The sequence below is a fragment of the Moschus berezovskii genome, chromosome 5, assembly GCF_049115385.1.
Source record: "Moschus berezovskii isolate FMDL1 chromosome 5, NW_MosBer_1.0, whole genome shotgun sequence".
Classification (NCBI taxonomy): domain Eukaryota; kingdom Metazoa; phylum Chordata; class Mammalia; order Artiodactyla; family Moschidae; genus Moschus; species Moschus berezovskii.
This window is the reverse complement of record NC_142464.1, coordinates 100,376,187-100,399,491: the sequence shown is the minus strand read 5'-3', so window position 1 is coordinate 100,399,491 and position 23,305 is coordinate 100,376,187. Positions and strand designations below refer to the sequence as shown.

At 40.8% G+C, this 23,305-nt stretch overlaps 1 protein-coding gene across 5 annotated transcripts in view; it reads right to left on the bottom strand.

The window, feature by feature from the left end:
- Positions 1 to 23,305, bottom strand: part of ART3 (ADP-ribosyltransferase 3 (inactive)) — a 47,914-nt gene that overhangs the window by 8,444 nt on the left and 16,165 nt on the right. For 3 of the 5 annotated variants that reach the window (XM_055434119.2, XM_055434117.2, XM_055434114.2), the window contains exons 4-6: positions 2,771 to 2,803; positions 1,838 to 1,864; positions 841 to 870 (exon numbers count right to left, since the gene is read on the bottom strand). In XM_055434119.2, the coding sequence (XP_055290094.1) occupies positions 841 to 870; positions 1,838 to 1,864; positions 2,771 to 2,803 (90 nt within the window). The remainder of the gene's footprint in view (positions 1 to 840; positions 871 to 1,837; positions 1,865 to 2,770; positions 2,804 to 23,305) is intronic. The other 2 variants (XM_055434118.2, XM_055434116.2) reach the window with 1 other exon arrangement.

Sequence of the window (23,305 nt, the reverse complement as noted above, 5' to 3'; positions counted from 1 at the left end):
TTATTTATAAATTTTTGCTGCTATAACACTGTAAAAACATGTCTATATATATTTTGTACACAAACTTTTATGTTTATTTCCTTAGGACAAATATCTAAAAGTGTTACAGCTAGGTTAAAACGCGTGGACATTTTAAGACTAGTGATACAAATGATTGGAACTGTCCTCCAGAGAAGTTTGAATTTATAATCTCACCAGTAATTTATGAGCATGTTTGTGTCCCAGCACCCTTGAAGAATATTATTTTTAAAAAGACCAAAAAACTTGGGAATGAGTCATACTTTAGAATTTACTAAATATCAAATGGATACAGCTAATAGCAACTATATATATATATATATAAATGATTATATATACACACATATATACACATATATATATTTCGGCATATATATAAATATATGGGTGTGTGTGTGTGTGTAGATATATATATATAATCATTTTAATTTAGGAAAAAATGTCATTTTTATGCCCCTGATGAACACCCTAGGTTACAAGAGTTTGTGAAACAATCACACCCTCCTCTATCCATGTAATAGCTAGTATAAAGCAAAAAATAACAGGTTCTCTAGAACTAGTTCCACATGTCGTATCTCTAACTGTTCTGCTGGGATGACCTATGGATTGTTAGCTAGGAGACAGAGAGAACTGCTGCATCAACCTTATTAAGAAGGGTACCTGGAACTCAGGAGGGCCTCTGATACATCAAACTCGTAAGCTAAAGGTGGGTTCTGCCTTCTTCCCACTTTTCCTTACCATTCCATGCCCACCTGCTCCCACCCATAAGGAAGTTGCCCTGCAAATCTAAGTAAGCTCCCAGAGTTTACGAAAATATCTTACCAGGGTTTTCCAGCTTCTGGTTTTCCTCACCTAAGTTACAAAAAGAAACTCATCAGTTTCAAAAATAGACCAAAGTAACTGGGAGTTATCATAGTTACAGCACAACTACTTTAAAGTAAAATGGCCACTTGATATCCAGTAAACTAATGCTACTAAATTTAAGTGTCAGCTACAAACTAAACACAGTTGGCTAATAGGGCTGGAACAGTCCTCTGGCCCCTTCTACCCAGAAAAACTGTTACATATAGCAAGTCTTCTAGCAATCTCCACAAGCTAGTAAAACGTCCTTTGAAGAGGTGGCTGAAGTCCCTGTGGAGTGACCAGTAAAACTTGTGGCTGCCTGAGCCAATAAGAAGTGTTACTAAGCAAGTCCTGAGATGCATGAAATGCTTCACACAAGGACAGGAAATACCTTCCAAACAACAAGTAAACTGCGTACTTAAGAAAAGACTAGAAACTTTTCTCTCTTCACACTGTAGCCACATGGGCCAAACATGTAATAAGAAACTTAGACACAAAGAAGTGACCTGAACCATATCACCATAAGTGGAAACTTAGAGGGGGTGGGGGGTGGGGCGGTGCATCTACACCCAGATGTTTTAATCAAATGATACCAAACACCACTTTATTTAAGAAAGGCAAAAATACTAACTTTTTATACTTTCATCTGGATGTCTGGTATCACACAGGCTAACCTCAATGACTTAATATAGAGCTCTACCTATTAAAGACCTCGGACCTGTCAAGAGTATCTAGCTCTCTGGGTTCCACCAATCTCATTCCCACATTGCTCAGATCTCCAGAGAGCCCACCCTCTCATTTGAAGGGAGGTAAATTTCCCCAGAATAGATTTTTTCCCCCCCTTCATATCTGCCAAGTTACTCCTTCATAGGTGCAAAGCACTCCTTTTCTTCAGCTAAGAACTGAATTTGCTGAACAGGAAAGAGTTACTAAACACCCATGAAGGGGTTATTTTTAAAAATTAGAGCATACTTACCAGGGTTGTAGACAGGTTGAAAATAGTCTAAAATAAAAACATGCTTTCATTACATAGTACTATACTGAGAAGTGAATGTCAGGTTCAGTCTATTTTTACATGCTTATTAATTATAAAGATTTGAGTTGGCTTACATTCAAGATACAAACAAAATATGGCAATATGGGAATATAAAATTTCAATCTTGAAAACAAATGGTTACAGATTCATTTTAATTATGTGAAGAAGAATCCACAGAAAAACTAGCCAGGAAGACAGGTAGAAATGGACCCTTATTTTTCAAACTTTTTAAACAAAGAAATCTTCAAATAGGATCCATCCAAAGTATGCACCAGCCCAAGGCATTTTCTGGCAACTTCAGTTCAAATCTGTTGAGTCTAATTTGATGATGTTGTTCCTGAACATTCTCAGAATTCCTATTTACCTTTCCAAATCTTTCCCATGGTCCTCTAAGAAAGATTATTTTTCTTATATTCTCCTACTTTCCTCTGAGAAAGCAGACCAAGTTACCATTTTGACTCCCCGTGTCTTTCCCCCTGAGCCATATTCACTCCATTCCTTCTTCAGTCTCCCAAATATTACTTCCCAAGATGTCAAAACATAGGAATATGATTCTAACTCTGTGCATAGGAGTCATGTAGGGGTTTTCAGGAGCCCTTAAGTTCTTGTAATGATGGACTAGGGTCAGAGTTGGCAGTCCCGGCATGCCCAAGGCAAATGCAGTATTTGAGAGAACAGCCACAGGCAAAGGTGGGATAGGGTTAAGGTGGATCCCTGCACCCTCCCCCTGAGAAGGTAAGAGAGGCAGCACAACTCAGCATTGAGAAAGCAAGGGCTGACCGTATGACGGTATAGTGGGGTGGCTCTGACCTATTCCAGGGAGAAATAACACTGATAAAATTCCCATTACAGAGATACTAAAGCATATCTTACCTATGTTCTCAACACAACTTTCAGTTTTTAGTCCTGAAACACAAAGATAAAGTTTTATTAGTTAGTGAACTCCGGGAGTTGGTGATGGACAGGGAGGCCTGGCGTGCTGTGGTTCATGGGGTCGCAAAGAGTTGGACACGACTAAGAGACTGAACTGAACTGAACCCTATTAAAAACTTCAAATTGGTCTGTTGCTACTGTAATCTAATCTGTCAGCTCCGAGTCTATCAGACTAATAACTTAGTGGGAAGTAAATTGCATTTTTGTTTCATAGTATAGTCACTAAACAGCTATCTTTTCCGGAATTCAGTTTCCTCATTTATGTCTTTTTTGGGAGATTGCTTCAAATAACCTCAGGAATCCCATCCAAAGGTAATAATAATACTGATTAGTCTGAAAAAATTAGCAGAAAATTTATCTGTTTAACTAACCCTCTCTTCAGATACTAAATATCCTCAACAGTTAACCTACCCCTTTACTATGACAATTTGTAGCCACTGGAGAAAAACAATCTCAATCAGAGCTTAAAGATCTTAGAATATATGAACAAACATCCTTTACATTCATATAGAGAAATGAAGTTGATGTTTCCCAGAACACTGATCTGTGTGTAAGGAAATGCACCATTTTTTGGAGAACAGGTGAACATGATATCGAATGGTATATGTGTATAAGGTCCTTGATCCTCTTGCTGTGGCACCCTAGAAAAAGTCATCAGTGAGTGCTGCAGTGACTCCTCTGAGACTTGACATAAAGGGGGAATCTGCTAGCTTGCCCAACAAAGGTTAAGCCAGAAAATTCAGCGAGAGGGTGTTTAGTTTTAGTGCCAGCATGAGTCATGGAGGGCTTCCCAGGCACCACAGGAAGGTCTCGATGTCTTATGTTCTCTTCTCTTAGTCTGGTTAGCTCACACACCTCATCTGGAACTTCAACTCCCTGAGGATGAACCTCTCAATCCAAGATGTGGGTGTGAAACACCTGGCTTCACTATGAGACATGCTCATTGATAACTGCTCTCAGATCTTGCTCCATTTATGGAGTTTCAACAAGAATCCAGGTGACTTGGTTCAGTTTCTACTGGCCCAGGAAATCTGTAAGCATCTGGATAGTACCCTGAGGCCAACCTTGGTGTTTGGCTATACAAGAAATTTTTTTGAAAGTTCTAGAGACTATTAGAAAATGCTGTCTCAGCAGGTGATGAGTGGGTGCAAGCCTTACCCAGAAGTTTTAGTTGAGGGAAAGGTGAAGGTGAGGGGAGCTGTGGATGAAAAAGCTACAAACATGATAGATTCAGCCTGGGAACAAGCACTGGGGAATTTTAAAAGCCTGCATCTTTTTTCTATAGCACAAATTATGAGCATGTTTCTCAAAGTATCGGGAAGTTCCCCTGGAGAAGGAAATAGCAACCTACTCCATTATTCTTGCCTGAAGAATCTCATGGACAGATGAGTCTGGCAGGCTACAGTCCATGGGGTCACAGAGATGGATATGACTGAGTGACTAATACTTTCATGTTCTCAAAATATAGTCTTCCAATCATATACCTCAGGACCACCTGGGCACTTATTAAAATTGTAAATTCTAAAACTCTAGCCGGGACTACTGATACATAATTTCTGGGAAAGATAACTTTATTGCATTCTTATTGCATTAAAATCTACATTTTAAACAAGCACTCTAAGTGATTTTTAGGCAAAAAAATCTGAGAGCCTCATCCTTAGTAGATTGTTGTTTACCTAAGTCAGAGACCCCACTGACTGTAGTCTGCTAGGTTCCTCTGTCCATGCGATTTCCCAGGCAAGAATACTGACGTGGGGTGCCATTTTCTTCTCCATGGGATCTTTCTGACCCAGGGATCGAACCCCCATCTCATGCACTGGCAGGTGGATTCTTCACCACTGAGCCACCCCGTAGTAGAAGATAGGTATCTTTTAATGTTTAACACAGATCCATTTATATGAAACTGCATTTCTCCTCCCTTTTTGAGCCTAGGTTTAATTTGCCATTAGGGTTTTCAGCAGCATGAATCAAACTATTTTGGGTTTCTAAAGAAGTAGTAGGCTGGGGGAGAGATCAGGATGATGAGTCAGAGGACATGGAGCTCACCTCATCCCAACGAATGCATCAAAAATACATCTGCACGTAGAACAATTCTCACAGAAAACCAACTGGAAGCTGTCTGAGAGCTCTAACACACCAAAGTGGTAAAAAAGATTCCCACGGATGGAATGAAAAAAAAAGGGCATCAGGATGGGATAGGCACCCTGGGGAGGGACCAGTGAAGCAGGGAGGGTCTGCAAAGGCAGGCCCTCACTTTGCGAAGGCCCTCTGTCTGCTGGCAGGTCAGAGGAGCTGCAGGGCTTGGACTCTGATCATGAGGTGTGCAAACCTGCTGGCTTGCTAGGCATCAAGGTGGACAGAGATGCGGTGACAGCTTCCACCTCACAGCCCTTCTCAGCCTGAAAGACATGCCAGGTGAGCTGCAAGTATGTAGAGTAGCCAGGTGGTGAAACTCCAGGAGGTGGACCCTAACAGAGGACTCTGTCAAGCCAGGGGGAGATAGCCCGAAGGGCCTGTGGTGTTATTTCAGTTCAGTTGCTCAGTCATATCTGACTCTTTGCGACCCCAGGGACTGCAGCATGCCAGGCTTCCCTGTCCGTCACCAACTCCTGGAGCTTACTCAAACTCATGTCCACTGAGTCAGTGATGCCATCCAACCATCTCATCCTCTGTCGTCCCCTTCTCCTCCTGCCTTCAATCTTTCCTAGGATCAGGGTCTTTTCCAAGAAGTTAGTTCTTTGCATCAGGTGGCCGAACTATTGGAGCATCAGCTTCAGCATCAGTCCTTCCAATGAATATTCAGGACTGATCTCCTTTAGGATTTACTGGTCTGATCTCCTTGTAGTCCAAGGGACTCTCAAGAGTCTTCTCCAACACCACAGTTCAAAAGCATCAATTCTTCAGTGCTACCAGTCCATTCTAAGGGAGATCAATCCTGGGTGTTCATTGGAAGGACTGATGCTAAAGCTGAAACTGCAATACTTTGGCCATCTCATGCGACAAGTTGACTCACTGGAAAAGACTCTGATGCTGGGAAAGGTTGGGGGCGGGAGGAGAAGGGGACGACGGAGAATGAGATGGCTGGATGGCATCACCAACTCTGTGGACGTGAGTTTGGGTGAACTCCGGGAGTTGGTGATGGATAGGGAGGTCTGGCGTGCTGTGATTCATGGGGTCGCGGAGAGTCGGACATGACTGAGCGACTGAACTGAACTGAAGCTTTCTTTATGGTCCAACTCTCAAATCCATACATGACTACTGGAGAAACCATAGCCTTGACTAGACGGACCTTTGTCAGCAATGTCTCTGATTTTTAATATGCTGTCTAGGTTGGTCATAGTTTTTCTTCCAAGGAGCAACTATCTTTTAATTTCATGGCTGCAATCACCATCTTCAGTGATTTTGGAGCCCCCCAAAATAAAGTCTGTCACTGTTTCCCCATCTATTTGCCACGAAGTGTGGGACCAGATGCCATGATCTTAGTTTTCTGAATGTTGAGTTTTAAGCCAACTCTGCCGCTCTCCTCTTTCAGTTTCATCAGAGGCTATTTAGTTCCTCTTCGCTTTCTGCCATAAAGGTGGTGTCATCTGCATATCTGAGGTTATTGTATTTCTCCCAGCAATCTTGATTCCAGCTTGTGCTTCTTCCAGCCCAGCGTTCCTCATGATGTACTCTGCATATAAGTTAAATAAGCAGGGTGACAGTATACAGCCTTGATGTACTCCTTTCCCAATCTGGAACCAGTCTGTTGTTCCATGTCCAGCTCTAACTGTTGCTTCTTGACTTGCCTACAGATTTCTCAGCAGGCAGGTCAGGTGGTCTGGTATTCCCATCTCTTTAAGAATTTTCCACAGTTTGTTGTGATCCACACAGTCAAAGGCTTTGGCATAGTCAATAAAGCAAAAGTAGATGTTTTTCTGGAACTCTCTTGCTTTTTCAATGATTCAGCAGATGTTGACAATTTAATCTCTGGCTCCTCTGCCTTTTCTAAATCCAGCCTGAACATCTGGAAGTTCACGGTTCACATATTGCTGAAGCCTGGCTTGGAGAATTTTGAGCATTACTTTGCTAGCCTGTGAGATGAGGGCAATTGTGCAGTAGTTTGAGCATTCTTTGGCATTGCCCTTCTTTGGGATTGGAATGAAAACTGACCTTTTCCAGTTCTGAGGCCACTGCTGAGTTTTCCAAATTTGCTGGCATACTGAGTGCAGTGCTTTCACAGCATCATTTTTTAGGATTTGAAATAGCTCAATTGGAATTCCATCACCTCCACTAGCTTTGTTCGTAGTGATGCTTCTTAAGGTCCACTTGACTTTGCATTCCAGGATGTCTGGCTCTAGGTGAGGGATACTATTGCGGTTAACTGAGTCATGAAGATCTTTTTTGCATAGTTCTTCTGTGTATTCTTGCACCTCTTCTTAATATCTTCTGCTTCTGTTAGGTCCATACCGTTTCTGTCCTTTATTGTGCTTGTCTTTGCATGAAATGTTCCCTTTGTATCTCTAATTTTCTTGAAGTGATCTCTAGTCATTCCCATTCTATTGTTTTCCTCTATTTCTTTGCACTGATCATTGAGGAAGGCATTCTTATCTCTTCTTGCTATTCTTTGGAACTCTGCATTCAAATGGTCTGGGCCAAACCAGAGCCCACTGCCAGCATTCATGGAGAGGCTGGGCTCCAGCAGTGGACTTTGTTGGTGTGTACAGTGGGTAGCAGGCAAGGCAGATAGTCCCCTTGGGAGGAGTACTCAGCTGTTCCTTTCCTGGCAGGGGTGTTCCAGTTCTGCCCACCTCACGTAGCAAGTTAGAGCTGGGTCTGGGGTAGACAGGTCCTGGGGAGAACCCTATCACAGAGGCAGCCCCAACGTCAGGCGGCAACACAACCACCTCGCTTCCTGCAGCCACAATGCCCCAGCCTCCAGCACCAGCTGAACACTAGGCAAGAAACGCATGAGACCTTGGACTGCTTCTGGGCAGAACTGTGGGGGCCTGCTTGGGCACAGATTCACTATGACCACATGGGCCTCGCCTGATTCAGTGCTCACCTCCTTGTAGACAGATCACATACTGAAGGGCAATGGAGTCTTACAGAACTGACCCTCAGGATTTCTACTGGGGGGCAGATCCCACCCCACAACAGGCTGTGACAGCCATGGAGCAAAAAGGAGGCCCCACCCAACATCTGGTGCAGGCTCTGATCACCACAACACCAGTCACCCCTTATCAAGGGGATAACAGTCAGCACACTTTGAAGAAAAGAAGCCCTTACAAAAGAAGCCCTCACACCAAAATTATTGGACCCACAGTCTACTCAGGGATGCTCCCACACAAAAGCCAGCCCTTCAAAACCACAGAAGACAACTGTTTCTCCTAAATTTAAAGAGACAGGTAAATGTAAGTAAAATTTAAAAAGCACAGGAACTACTCCCAGTTAAAAGAACAAGAGAAATCCTATGAAAGAACAAACGATGAAACAGACTTCTCCAGTCTACCTGACTCTGAGTTCAAAAAGGAGGTTAAAAAAAAATGCTAAAGGAATAAAGATTATTGACAGAAATGCAGAATCGCTGTAACAAGGAACTAGAAACTATAAAGAGGATCCAATCAAAATTAAACAACTCAATTGCCAAGACAAAAATCAATCTATAAGCAAATAGCAAACTAAATAACACAGAAGAACGAATAAGTGATCTCCAACATAGAATAATGGAAATCGCCCAATCAGAACAAAAGACAGACAAATTTTTTAAAATGATAGCATTAAAGAAGGCCTATGAGGTAAAAGTATGCCAATCTACACATAATAGGGGTTCCAGAGGAAAAGAAAGAAGGGTATTAAAAATGCATTTCAGGGAATTCTCTGGTGGTCCAATGGTTAAGACTCAGCGCTTGCACTGCCACAGGCCTGGGTTCAATCCCTGGTCAGGGAACTAAGATTCCACAAGTTGCACGGTGTAGCCTAAAAAAAAAAAGTGAAGAAATTATGGCTGAAAATTTACCAAGCCTAACAAAGGAAACAGATACCTAGGTACAGAAAGCATGGAGGGTCCCAAATGAGATGCACCTAAACAGACCAACACCATGACATACTATGATTAAAAAGGACAAAGTTCAAAGGCAGCAAAAGAGAAGCAAAGAGTCACTTACAAAGGAACTTCCAGAAGGCTATTAGCTAATTTCTCTGCAGAAACTTTGCAGCCAGAAGGAAGTGGCATGATATATTCAAAGTCATGAAATGGAAAGGTCTGCAACCTAGGTTTACTCTACCCAGCAAGGTTATCCTTTGGACTAAAATAAGAGATAAAGAATTCCTTCAGTTAGTTCAGTTCAGTCGCTCAGTCGTGTCTGATTCTTTGTGACTCCATGAATCACAGCACGCCAGGCCTCCCTGTCCATCACCAACTCCCAGAGTTCACCCAAACTCATGTCCATCAAGTCGGTGATGCCATCCAGCCATCTCATTCACTGGCGTCCCCTTCTCCTCCCGACCCCTATCCCTCCCAGCATCAGAGTCTTTTCCAGTGAGTCAACTCTTTGCATGAGGTGGCCAAAGTATTGGAGCTTCAGCTTTAGCATCAGTCCTTCCAATGAACACCCAGGACTGATCTCCTTTAGAATGGACTGGCTGGATCTCCTTGCAGTAGAAGGGACTCTCAAGAGTCTTCTCCAGCACCACCGTTGAAAAGCATCAATTCTTCGGCAATCAGCCTTCTTCACAGTCCAACTCTCGCATCCATACATGACCATGGGAAAAACCATAGCCTTGACTATACGGACCTTGGTTGGCAAAGTAATGTCTCTGCTTTTTAATATGCTATCTAGGTTGGTCATAACTTTCCTTCCAAGGAGTAAGTGTCTTTTAATTTCACGGTTGCAATCAGCATCTGCAGTGATTTTGGAGCCCCAAAAAATAAAGTCTGACACTGTTTCCCCATCTATTTCCCATGAAGTGATGGGACCATATATCATGATCTTAGTTTTCTGAATGTTGAGCTTCAAGCCAACTTTTTCACTCTCCTCTTTCATTTTCATCAAGAGGCTTTTGAGTTCCTCTTCACTTTCTGCCATAAGGGTGGTGTCATCTGCATATCTGAGGTTATTGATATTTCTCCCGGTAATCTTGATTCCAGCTTGTGCTTCTTCCAGCCCAGCGTTCCTCATGATGTACTCTGCATAGAAGTTAAATAAGCAAGGTGACAATATACAGCCCTGACGTACTCCTTTTCCTATTTGGAACCCGTCTGTTGTTCCATGTACAGTTCTGACTGTTGCTTCCTGACCTGCATACAGGTTTCTCAAGAGGCAGGTCAGGTGGTCTGGTATTCCCATCTCTTTCAGAATTTTCCACAGTTTATTGTGATCCACACAGTCAAAGGCTTTGGCATAGTCAATGAAGCAGAAACAGATATTTTTCTGGAACTCTCTTGCTTTCTCCATGAAGCAAAAAAAAGACCCAGAATACAGCAATACCAAGCCCAACCTAAAAGAAATATTGAAAGGTCTTCTCTAACTAGGAAAGAATCAAGAATCTATTGAAAAGGGAAAATCACAACAGGAAAGGCAAATACATAAAAGAATTGAAGATCACTTAAATAGGTCACATATTAAAAACGATCAAAAAATTTTGTAGAAGTGATAAGTACAATTAATAGCAAAAAGATAAACATTATGATGTCAAACAGGTCATCAAAGTAAAAAATATGAGGGAGGGCAGGAAAAAATGTATATCTTTTAGAATATGTCTGAACTTACATAACTACCAGTCTAATGCAGGTAGATACAATTACAGGTTAATATACTTGAAAACCAAGGTAACCACAAATCAAAATCATACGGTCACAAAAACAGAAAGCAACTCAAGCATAAAACAAAAGAAAACCATCAAACAACAAAAAGAAGAAATGAACAAGCAAGAATTACAAAATCATCTGGAAAACAAGGTTTTAAAATGGCAATAGACATATACTTGTCAATAATTAGTTTAAATGTCGATAGACTAAATGCTCCAATCAAAAGAACAGAATGGCAGTTTTTAAAGAAAAAAAAAACTGTAGTATGCTGTTAACAAGAGACTCACATTAGGGCATAAGAGATACACAGACTGAAAGTGAGGGGATGGAAAAGGGTATTTCATTCAAATGAAAACAGTAAGAAAGCAGGGGTAGCAATATTCACATTAGGCAACACAAACTTTAAAACAAAGTCCATAAAGAAAGAAAAAGACAAAAACTGTATAATGATAATGGTTCAACACTAAGTAAATCAATGTGATATTCCACATTAACAAAAGGAAAGACAGAATCACATGATCATCTCAATAGATGCAGAAAAAGCATTTGATAAAATTCAATATCCATTCAAGACAAAAACTTTCACCAAGGTGGGCACAGAGGGAACCTAGCTCAACACAATAAAAGCCATTTACAATAAACCATAGCCAACATCATACTCAACAGTGAAAAGCTGAAAGCCTTCCTCCTCATTCAGGAATAAGACAAGCATAACAACTCTCACCACTACTATCTAATATAGTATTAGAAATCCTAGGCAAAGGAATCAATTAGAAAAACAAAAGGTATCCAAATTTGAAAGGAAGAGGTAAAACTGTCACTATTTGGAGATGACATGATATTTGATACAAAGAGCCCTACAGATTTCACACACAAACTATTAGAACAAATGATTTCAACAAGTTAGCAGAATCTAAGATTAATATACAGAAATTTGTTGCATTTCTTTACGCTAACAACGAAATATCAGAAAGTAAAAAAGCAATGCTGTTTATAATCATGTCCAAAAAATACCCAGGAATAAACATTTAACTATGGGCATGAAAGAGCTATACACTGAAAACTATAAAACACTGAAGGAAATTGATAATTTTCAAGTAAACTGAAGATGATTCAAAGAAATGGAAAGGTGTCCCACGCTCTTAGACTGGGATTATTATTAAAAATGGCCATACTACCCAAAGCAATCTACAGATTTAATGCAAACCCTATCAAAATATCCATTCCATGTTCACAATACTAGAACTAATAATCCTAAAATTTATATGGAACCATAAAAGACCCAGAACTGCCAAAGCAAGACTGAAGAAAAGAACAAAGCTGGAGGCATAAGCCTCTCAGACTTCAGACAATACTACAAAGCTACAGTAATCAAAGGGCATGGAATTGCCACAAAAACATATGTCAAGGGAACAGAACTGACAGACCAAAAATAAAGCAATACACCTACAGCCAATTAACCTATAACAAAGGAGGCAAGAACACATAATGAAGAAAGTCTCTTCAATAAGTAGTACTGGGAAAGCTGGACAGTTATATAAAAATCAATGAAATCAGAATTCTCCCCCACACCATATACAAAAATAAACTCAAATGGTATAAAGAACTAAATATAAGACATAATACCATACAACTGAAAGTGAAAGCTGCTATCCAACTCTTTGTGACCCCATGGACTATACAGTCCATGGAATTTTCCAGGCCAGAATACTGGAGTGGGCAGCCTTTCCCTTCTCCAGGGGATCTTCCCAACCCAGGGATTAAACCCAGGTCTCCTGCAGTGCAGGTGGACTCTTTACCAGTTGAGCCTCAAGGAAAGCCCAAGAATACTGGAATGGGTAGCCTATCCCTTCTCCAGTGGATCATCACAACCCAAGAATTGAACTGGGGTCTCCTGCATTGTAGGCAGATTCTTTACCAACTGAGCTATCATTGACCCTCAGTGATCAATGCAAAGAAATAGAGAAAAACAACAGAAGCGAAAAGACTAGAGATCTGTTCAAGAAAATTAGATACCAAAGGAACATTTCATGCAAAGATGGACAAATAAAGGACAAAATGGTATGGACCTAACAGAAACAGAAGATGTTAAGAAAAGGTTCCAAGAATACACAGAAGAACTATGCAAAAAAGATCTGGTGATAGAAGCAAGGTCCGGTGCTGTAAAGAGCAATATTGCATAGGAACCTGGAATGTTAGGTCCATGAATCAAGGCAAATTGGAAGTGGTCAAACAGGAGATGGCAAGAGTGAACATAGACATTCTAGGAATCAGTGAATTAAAATGGACTGGAATGGGTGAATTTAACTCTGATGACCATTGTATCTACTACTGTGGGCAGGAATCCCTTAAAGAAACGGAGTAGCCATCATGGTCAACAAAAGAGTCCGAAATGCAGTACTTGGATGCAATCTTAAAAACGACAGAATGATTTCTGTTCGTTTCCAAGGCAAACCATTCAATATTACAGTAATCCAGGCGTACGCCCCAACCAGTAACGCTGAAGAAGCCATAGTTGAACGGTTCTATGAAGACCTATAAGACCTTTTAGAACTAACACCCAAAAAAGATGTCCTTTTCGTTATAGGGGACTGGAATGCAAAAGTAGGAAGTCAAGAAACACCTGGAGTAACAGGCAAATTTGGCCTTGAAGCACGAAATGAAGCAGGGCAAAGGCTAATAGAGTTTTGTCAAGAGAACGCACTGGTCATAGCAAACACCGTCTTCCAACAACACAAGAGAAGACTCTACACATGGACATCACCAGATGGTCAACACCGAAATCAGATTGATTATATTTTTTGTAGCCAAAGATGGAGAAGCTCTATACAGTAAGCAAAAACAAGACCAGGAGCTGACTGTGGCTCAGATAATGAACTCCTTATTGCCAAATTCAGACTGAAATTGAAGAAAGTAGGGAAAACCACTAGACCATTCAGATACGACCTAAATCAAATCCCTTATGATTATACAGTGGAAGTGAGAAATAGATTTAAGGGAGTGGATCTGATAGAGTGCCTGAACTCTGGAAGGAGGTTCGTGACATTGTACAGGAGACAGGGACCAAGACCATCCCCATGGAAAAGAAACGCAAAAAAGCAAAATGGCTGTCTGAGGAGGCCTTACAAATAGCTGTGAAAAGAAGAGAAGCGAAAAGCAAAGGAGAAAAGGAATGATATAAGCATCTGAATGCAGAGTTCCAAAGAATAGCAAGGAGAGATAAGAAAACCTTCCTCAGTGATCAATGCAAAGAAATAGAGGAAAACAACAGAATAGGAAAGACAAGAGATCTCTTCAAGAAAATTAGAGATTCCAAGGGAACATTTCATGCAAAGATGGGCTCGATAAAGGACAGAAATGGTATGGATCTAACAGAAGCAGAAGATATTAAGAAGAGGTGGCAAGAATACACAGAAGAACTGTACAAAAAAGATCTTCACAACCAAGATAGTCACGATAATGTGATCACTGACCTAGAGCCAGACATCTTGGAATGTGAAGTCAAGTGGGCCTTAGAAAGCATCACTACGAACAAAGCTAGTGGAGGTGATGGAATTCCAGTTGATCTATTTCAAATCTTGAAAGTTGATGCTGTGTAAGTGCTGCACTCAATATGCCAGCAAATTTGGAAAACTCAGCAGTGGCCACAGGACTGGAAAAGGTCAGTCTTTATTCCAATCCCAAAGAAAGGCAATGACAAAGAATGCTCAAACTACCGCACAATTGCACTCATCTCACACGCTAGTAAAGTCATGCTCAAAATTCTCCAAGCCAGGCTTCAGCAATATGTGAACCGTGAACTCCCAGATGTTCAAGCAGGTTTTAGAAAAGGCAGAGGCACCAGAGATCAAATTGCCAACATCCATTGGATCATGGAGAAAGCAAGAGAGTACCAGAAAAACATCTACTTCTGCTTCATTGACTATGCCAAAGCCTTTGACTGTGTGGATCACAATAAACTGTGGAAAATTCTGAAAGAGATGGGAATACCAGACCACCTGACCTGCCTCTTGAGAAACCTGTATGCAGGTCAGGAAGCAACAGTCAGAACTGTACATGGAACAACAGACGGTTGGAGATCCAACCAGTTCATTCTAAAGGAGATCAATCCTGGGTGTTCATTGGAAGGACTGATGCTAAAGCTGAAACTGCAATACTTTGGCCCCTCGACGAGTTGACTCACTGGAAAAGACTCTGATGCTGGGAGGGATTGGGAGTGGGAGGAGAAGGGGACGACCGAGAATGAGATGGCTGGATGGCATCACCGACTCTGTGGACATGAGTTTGAGTGAACTCCAGGAATTGGTGATGGACAGGGAGGCCTGGTGTGCTGTGATTCACGGGGTCGCGGAGAGTCAGAGACGACCGAGCAACTGAACTGAACTGAAAGAATGCTCAAACTATTGCACAACTGCCCTCATCTCACACGCTAGCAAAGTAATGCTCAAAATTCTCCAAGTCAGGTTTTAGCAATATGTGAACTGAGAACTACCAGATGTTCAAGCTGGGTTTAGAAAAGACGGAGGACACCAGAGATCTAATTGTCAACATCCATTGGATCATTGAAAAAGTGAGAGTTTCAGAAAAACACCAACTTCTGCTTTATTGATTAAGCCAAAGCCTTTAACTGTGTGGATCACAACAAATGGTGAAAAATTCTTAAAGAGATGGGAATACCGACCACCTTCCCTGCCTCTGGAAAAATCTGTATGCAGGTCAAAAAGCAACAGTTAGAACTGGACATGGAACAACAGACTGGTTCCAAATACGAAAAGGAGTACGTCAAGGCTGTATATTGTCACCCTGCTTATTTAACTTATATGTAGAGTACATCATGCGAAATGCCAGGCTAGAAGAAGCACAAGCTGGAATCAAGACTGCCAGGAGAAATATCAATAACCTCAGATATGCAGATGACACTACCCTTATGGCTGAAAGTGAAAAGGAATCAGAGCCTCTTGATGAGTGAGAGGAGAGTGAGAAGCTTTAAAACTCAACATTCAAAAAACTAAGATCATTGCATCCAGTCCCATCACTTCATGGCAAACTGATGGGGAAACCATGGAAACAGTGACAGACTTTATTTTCTTGGACTGCAAAATCACTGCAGATGGTGACTGCAGCCATGAAATTAAAAGACACTTGCTCCTTGGCAGAAGAACTATGACCAATATAGATAGCATATTAAAAAGCAGAGATGAGACATCACTTTGCCGACAAAGGTCCATCTAGTCAAAGCTATGATTTTTCCAGTAGTCATATATGGGTGTGAGAGCTGGACTATAAAGAAAGCTTAGCACTGAAGAATTGATGCTTTTGAACTGTGGTGTTGGATAAGTCTCTTGAGAGTCCCTTGGACTGAAAGGCGATCAAACGAGTCCATCCGAAAGGAAATTAGTCCTGAATATTCACTGGAAGGACTGAAACTGAAGCTCCAGTACTTCGGCCACCTGATGTGAAGAACTGACTCACTGGAAAAGATCCTCATGCTGGGAAAGACTGAAAGCAGGAGGAGAAGGGAATGACAGAAGATGAGATGGTTGGATGGCATCACTGACTTGATGGACATGAGTTTTAGCAAGCTCCCAGAGTTGTTGATGGACAGGGAAGCCTGGTGTGCTGCAGTCCATGGGGTCGCACAGTCAGACATGACTGAGTAACTGAACTGAACTGAACCATACAACTCCTAGAAAAGGACATAAGCAAAATATTCTCCTGCATAAACTGCAGCAAAATGTTGTTAGATCAGTCTCCCAAGGCAAATGAAATAAAGGCAAAAATAGATAAATGTGACCTAATCAAATTTAAAAGCTTTTGCACAGCAAAGGAACCCATCAATAAAATGAAAAGACAACCGAAAAAAGTAACTGACAAGGAGTTACTATCAAAAATGTACAAATAGCTCATACAACTCAATGTTCACATTCATGTGCAAGTTGCTCAGTCGTGTCCAACTCTTTGAAACCCCATGGACTTTATGTCCATGGAATTCTCCAGGCCAGAATACTGGAGTGGGTAGCCTTTTCCTTTTCCAGGGGATTTTCCCAACCCAGGGATCAAACCAGGGTCTCCTACATTGCAGGTTAATTCTTTACCAACTGAGCCACATGGGAAGCCCAAGCAATTCAGTAGCAAAAAAAAAAAGGAAAGAAGACTTCAATAGAAATTTTCCCAAAGACAACATTCATATAGCCAACAGGCACATGAAAAGATGCTCAATATCATAATTATTCAGTTCAGTTCAGTCGTGCCCAAATCTTTGCGACACCATGAATCGCATCACGCCAGGCCTCCCTGTCCATCACCAACTCCCGGAGTTCACTCAAACTCATGTCCATCGAGTCGGTGATGCCATCCAGCCATCTCATTCTCGGTCGTCCCCTTCTCCTCCCACCCCCAATCCCTCCCAGCATCAGAGTCTTTTCCAGTGAGTCAACTCTTCGCATGAGGTGACCAAAGTATTGGAGTTTCAGCTTTAGCATCAGTCCTTCCAAAGAACACCCAGGACTGATCTCCTTTAGAATGGACTGGTTGGATCTCCTTGCAGTCCAAGGGACTCTCAAGAGTCTTCTCCAACACCACAGTTCAAAAGCATCAATTCTTCGGTGGTCAGCTTTCTTCACAGTCCAACTCTCACATCCATACATGACCATTGGGAAAACCATAGCCTTGACTAGACGGACCTTTGTTGGCAAAGTAATGTCTCTGCTTTTTAATATACTATCTAGGTTGGTCATAACTTTCCTTCCAAGGAAATAATATTCCTTCCAAGGAGTAAGCGTCTTTTAATTTCATGGCTGCAATCAGCATCTGCAGTGATTTTAGAGCCCAAAAAATCATAATTATTAGAGAAAAGCAAATCAAAACCACAATGAGGTATCACCTCACAACCTGTCAGAATAGCTATTATCAAAAAGTCTGCAAATAATAAATACTGGAGAGAAATGTGGAGAAAAGTAAACTTTCTTACACAATGTAAATTGGTGCAGCCACTATGGAAAACAGCTCCTGAAGAAAATAAAAACTGAACTATCATACAATCCAGCAATCCCAATCCTGGGCATATATCTGGATAAAATTCTAATTTGAAAAATACATGCACCCCACTGTTCACAGCAGCATGGCCAAGACATGGAAACAATCTAAGTGCCCACCAATTGACTGGCTTAAGAAGATGTGTGTAGGGGGTGTGTGTGTGTGTGTGTATACATACACATACACTATACACACACACACACATATACACACACAATAGAATATTACTCAGCTACAAGAAGGAATGAAATAATGACACTGCAACACAGAAGGACCTAGAGAATATCATACTAAGTGAAGTAAAGTCTAAACAATAAGGATTTACCATATAACACCATGAGCTATATACATAATGTCCTGTATAACCTATAATGGAAAATAATCTGAAAAAATACATAAAACTGTATCATTCTGTACACTTGAAACTAACACAATATTGTAAATCAACTATACTTGAATAAAAAAGTAGCAGGGTTAAAAATGGGTAATAGATTGATTCAGAAATAAACAGGATAAGACAGAAGTATATATAGGGACTGAAAAAGGAATATAACTGCAGATTCAACAGGTGTAAAAAGACATGAGATTATTATGATTAGCTTTATGCCAATAAATTTGAAATCTAAGGCAAATGGACAATTCCTAGGAAAATGTAGCTTATCAAAAATAACTCAAAAATAAATAGAAAACACAAATGGTATTTTAACTATTAAGCAGTTTAAACTTTTTGCACAAAGGAAAATACCAGGATAGTCTGGTTTTTACAGAGTACTAAAGACTCGATGGACATGAGTTTGAGTGAACTCCGGGAGTTGGTGATGGACAGGGAGGCCTGGCGTGCTGTGGTTCATGGGGTCACAAAGAGTCGGACACGACTGAGCGACTGAACTGAACTGAAAGAGAAAGGAGCTGCATAGAGAACCCCAGACATCTTTAGGGTTTCTAGTAGTCACCAAAGTACTGATCAGTTTACTTGTGTAAGGACTCTATCCAAGGACAGTGAAAGAACTCAGAGTATGAAGAATAGTGCCTATTCCTACCTGCCACACTGGAAACCTTGTAAGCTGTCATTTTAGCAAGAAGCTCTATGGTAAGAAGACTTAGAAGCAGTTCAGACAATAGTAAATAAAACCCTCCCTTGGGTTTCCATCTCCTTCAGATCTCAAACAATTACAGATATTTGTGACCAAACTCACAGCTGACTGGAATTTCTGGCAACAAGAGTAAAGCCACTGGAATTTTGGACACAAGGACTTCTTCCCTTTGCAGGGTTACTACTACTAGCCAGTAGCCAGTAGGGCTACTACTACTGGGCCTAATGATATAGACTATCTCACAGAAAAAGAAGCCATGACTCCCCAACCCAATATCTCATTGTGCAAAGGGTTCTCTTTGAACCACAGTTCCATGAAGTAGGACAAACTCCCAAAAGTTCCATTGTCACATAGAAATTTAACAGCCAAACCTGGCTCCTAAAGCCTCATCCACTTTCATAAATAAATGGCTGCCCATCCATTAGACCTGCAGTTCCCAAACAGTGGTAGAGGTGTCCCTCAATGCTCTAGCAAATTTACAGGGACACCAAGGGATATTTTAAAAATTTCAAGACAAACAGAGCCTTATTTAATATTGTTCAGACACTGCGTGAACTATCAGCTTTAGGTAGAACAGTTTCAAAGTTACATTATATTACATTCAGTTCAATAACATCATATACTTGCAAAGCTGGGTTTTTAGCAATTGTGATAAAAAGCAAATACATGTGAAAATCAATGATCAGGAAATAAGGTAGTATCTACTCTGATACCAAGGTTTGAGAAGCTGTGCAGTCAGTGTCCAACAGGCACAGACATCACATTAGCAAGTCACTATGGTAAAGAACGAAATAACAGCACTTTAAATTTATATATACATATATATATAACTTAAAACATCTACTAAGATGTTAAGACATAAATACTGAGATGTTTGATTTGATTTTACCTAATAAATAGACCTTTTAGGCATTTATTTCAGATTAGAGACACTGTGAAAAAATTATGATAACACTAAGAACACCATGAACTGACAAAATCTGAGAACCTCTGCACTAGACAATACAAAGTCTTACCTACTACTTTAACCAAACTACACTCAATGGGGTCCTTACCTGTAAGACATCACACCTGAAAAGATAGCACAGTTCTCTAATAAAACAGCCTATTGCAACGTTGGGCAAATCCAATGAAATGCTGCATTCATCCATTATAAGGATGGGCACAATAAAAGGACAGAAATGGTAAGAACCTAACAGAAGCAGAAGAGATTAAGAAGTGGCAAGAATACACAAAACAGATGTACAAAAAAAGATCTTAGTGATCTGGATAACTGTAATGGTGTGGCCACTCACCTAGAGCCAGATATTCTGGAGTATGAAGTCAAGTGGGTCTTAGGAAGCATTACTATGAACAAAGCTAGTGGAGGTGATGGAATTCCAGCTGAAGTATTTCAAATCCTAAATGAAGATGCTATTAAAGTGCTGCACTCAATGTCAGCAAATCTGGAAAAAAAGCAGTGGCCACAGGACTGGAAAAGGTCAGTTTTCATTCCAATCCCAAAGGGTAATGCCAAAGAATGTTCAAACTACCATAAAATTTCACTCACTGCATATGCTAGCAAGGTTATGCTCAAAATACTTCAAGTTAGAATTCAACAGTACTTAAACTAAGAATTTCCAGATGTAAAAGCTGGGTTTAGAAAAGGCAGAGGAACCAGAGATCAAATTGCCAACATATACTGGGTCACAGAGAAAGCAAGGAAATTCCAGAAAAACATCTACTTCTGCTTCACTGACTACACTAAAGCCTTTGACTGTTTGGATCACAGCAAACTGTGAAAAATTCTTAAAAGAGATGGGAATACCAGACTACCTTACCTGCCTCCTGAGAAACCTATATGCAGGTCAAGAAACAACAGTTAGAACCAGACATGGAACAATGGACTGGGTCAAAACTGGGAAAGAAGTCAGTCAAGGCTGTATATTGTCAACCTTTTTAATTAACTTATATGCAGAGTACATCATGTGAAATGCTGGGCTGGATGAAGCACAAGCTGGATGAATCACAAGCTGGAATAGACGCTGCCAGGAGAAATATCAACAACCTCAGATATGCAGAAGATACCACTCTAATGACAGAAAGTGAAGAAGAACTAAAGAGCCCTTCACGAGGGTGAAAGAGGAGAGTTAAAAAGCTAACTTGAAACTCAACATTAAAAAAACGAAGATTATGGTATCCGGTGCCATCACTTCATGGCAAATAGAAAGGGGAAAAGTGGGAACAGTGAGATTTTATTTTCTTGGGCTCCAAAATCACTGCAGACAGTGACTGAAGCCATGAAATTAAAAGATACTTGCTCCTTAGAAGAAAAGCTATGACAAATCTAGACAGCATATTAAAAAAGCATATACATTACTTTGCTTACAAAGATCCATGGTTTGTAAGCATTCATCCAGTCAAAACCATGGTTTTTCCAGTAATCATCTATGGATGTGAGAGCTGGACCACAAAGAAGGCTGAATGCTGAACTGTGGTAATGGAGAAGACTCTTGAGAGTCCCGGGGACTGCAAGGAGATCAAACCAGTCCATCTTAAAGGAAATCAGTCCTGGATATTCACTGGAAGGACTGATGCTGAGGCTGAAGTTCCAATACTTTGGTCACCTGATGCTGAGAAGGACTGAGGGCAGGAGGAGGAGTGACAGAGGATGAGATGGTTAGATAGCATCACCAACTCATTGGACATAATTTCAGCAAACTCTGGGAGATAATGGAGAAAAGAAGAGCCTAGCATGCTGTAATCCATGGGGTCACAAAGAGCTGAAAACCACTTAGCAACAAAGACGATGATTAATGACTTGTTCACTGTCTTGGGTGCTCTGTATGAGAAGCTGAACTTCAAATAGTGATCCTGGTAGGGAGCACACCTACTGGGGTACCGACTGAAATCTGCCAATACTAATGCCCTAGTTGTATAATCAGGTCATCAAGACACTCAGAACTGGATTAATAAACTTCCACACAATCTCTCACTACGGAAAAAAATGAAGCAAATACAACTCATAAGCTCAGTCTTTATATTAACCACATACAGGCTCATATTAAGTGACTGCATCTAAAGAAAAGCATCTGGAAACCAACAAAGGAAATCAAGCGTGTGTGGTCACTGTCTCTATTACAGCTTCTGGCTCTATACACAAAACTACTACACTAAGGAAATCACTTGAAAAGGATGAGGACTACAAATTAAGAATTCTAACAGCCTCCCCAATGAAGATCTCTACATAACTAACTGGATGGCTGTCTTCAGGTTTTATTAAGCTGCACATAGTCAAGTTAATTTCTGCCTTGGCCAAGTTCATGCCAAGGATATGCTTGTGTGGGACTTGCTCTAACCTCAGTGGACAGATGAACATTCATATAGCATCTGTTCTTACTTCAGTAAATGAACATATATTTCATATGACCTGAGCAAAAAGATAATTCTGATTAGATCAAAATCACCAGTATATGAAACGAGATGCTAACTTTGCTTCCCCAGTAGTTCTGGGGCTGCTATCCTGACTGTAGAGGTTACCACAGAATTCATCATTACGGAAAGAAGACAGTCAATGTGAGTCATCCCAAACAGAAAGTGACAGACTATAATGGGTTGGGATTATAGTAGGCAGCTTCTGACATGTTTCCCAATGATCTTGCTGCCTAATTCTAGCAAAAGGAATATAGCAAAAGTGATGCAATGTCACTCCTGTGATTAGGTTGCAAAGGACTGTGACTCGTTGGCTCTCTCTGGCTTTCTGGCATTTTGATAAAGAAAGACGCCATGCTGTGAGACAGTCTATGGAGAGGCCTGATGAACAAGGGAGGCCTCCAGTCAATAGCTCATGATGAACGAAGACCTTAGTCAACAACCCAACTGAAGCAACTTAGCATGCACATATACAACAACCCACAGGAAACTGAATCCTGCCATCAACCATGTAAGTGAGCTGGGAAGTAAATCTTCCCCAGTTACGTATTATGATGACTGCAGTCTTTTTTGAGAGATCCTGAGTCAAAAGACCCAGCCACAGTAAACCCAGATTTCTGACCCACAGCAGCTATGAAAAGAAATTCTGCCTATGGACACAGCTTGAGCTCATGGCAGCCTGACCTATGTATTTCAGACCTGTCTAGCTAGCCAATACAATCATGTAAGCCAACTCCTTACAACTGATTTGTTTCTCTGGTTGAGCCTTGACTGATACAACAGCATGAATAAGTCTAGTGGGTGAAAGTCTGGAAGGGGTTGATAAAAAAGAGGTCTCCCTTTTCCTATAAATATGAAATAAATAGTCTGAACAGCCTTCCAAATGTTCTCGGCATTGGATTAATTCACAATGTGAATTTCTCATGGTGATGGATGTGATATATCGCTTCCTATCTGGTCTATCTATACAGAATCTTACTAAATCCCCAATCCCAGACAATAGCACAGAAACTGCGCTACTTCCAGGGAGGGCTAAAAAAGAGTCTATCAGAACCAAGGAAGGCACTTATATTTGAGGAGCCCTCAAGTGCTAGGAGTGGATTTATAAAAATAAATCTGGATAGCTCCTTTCCCCTTTTGATGGCT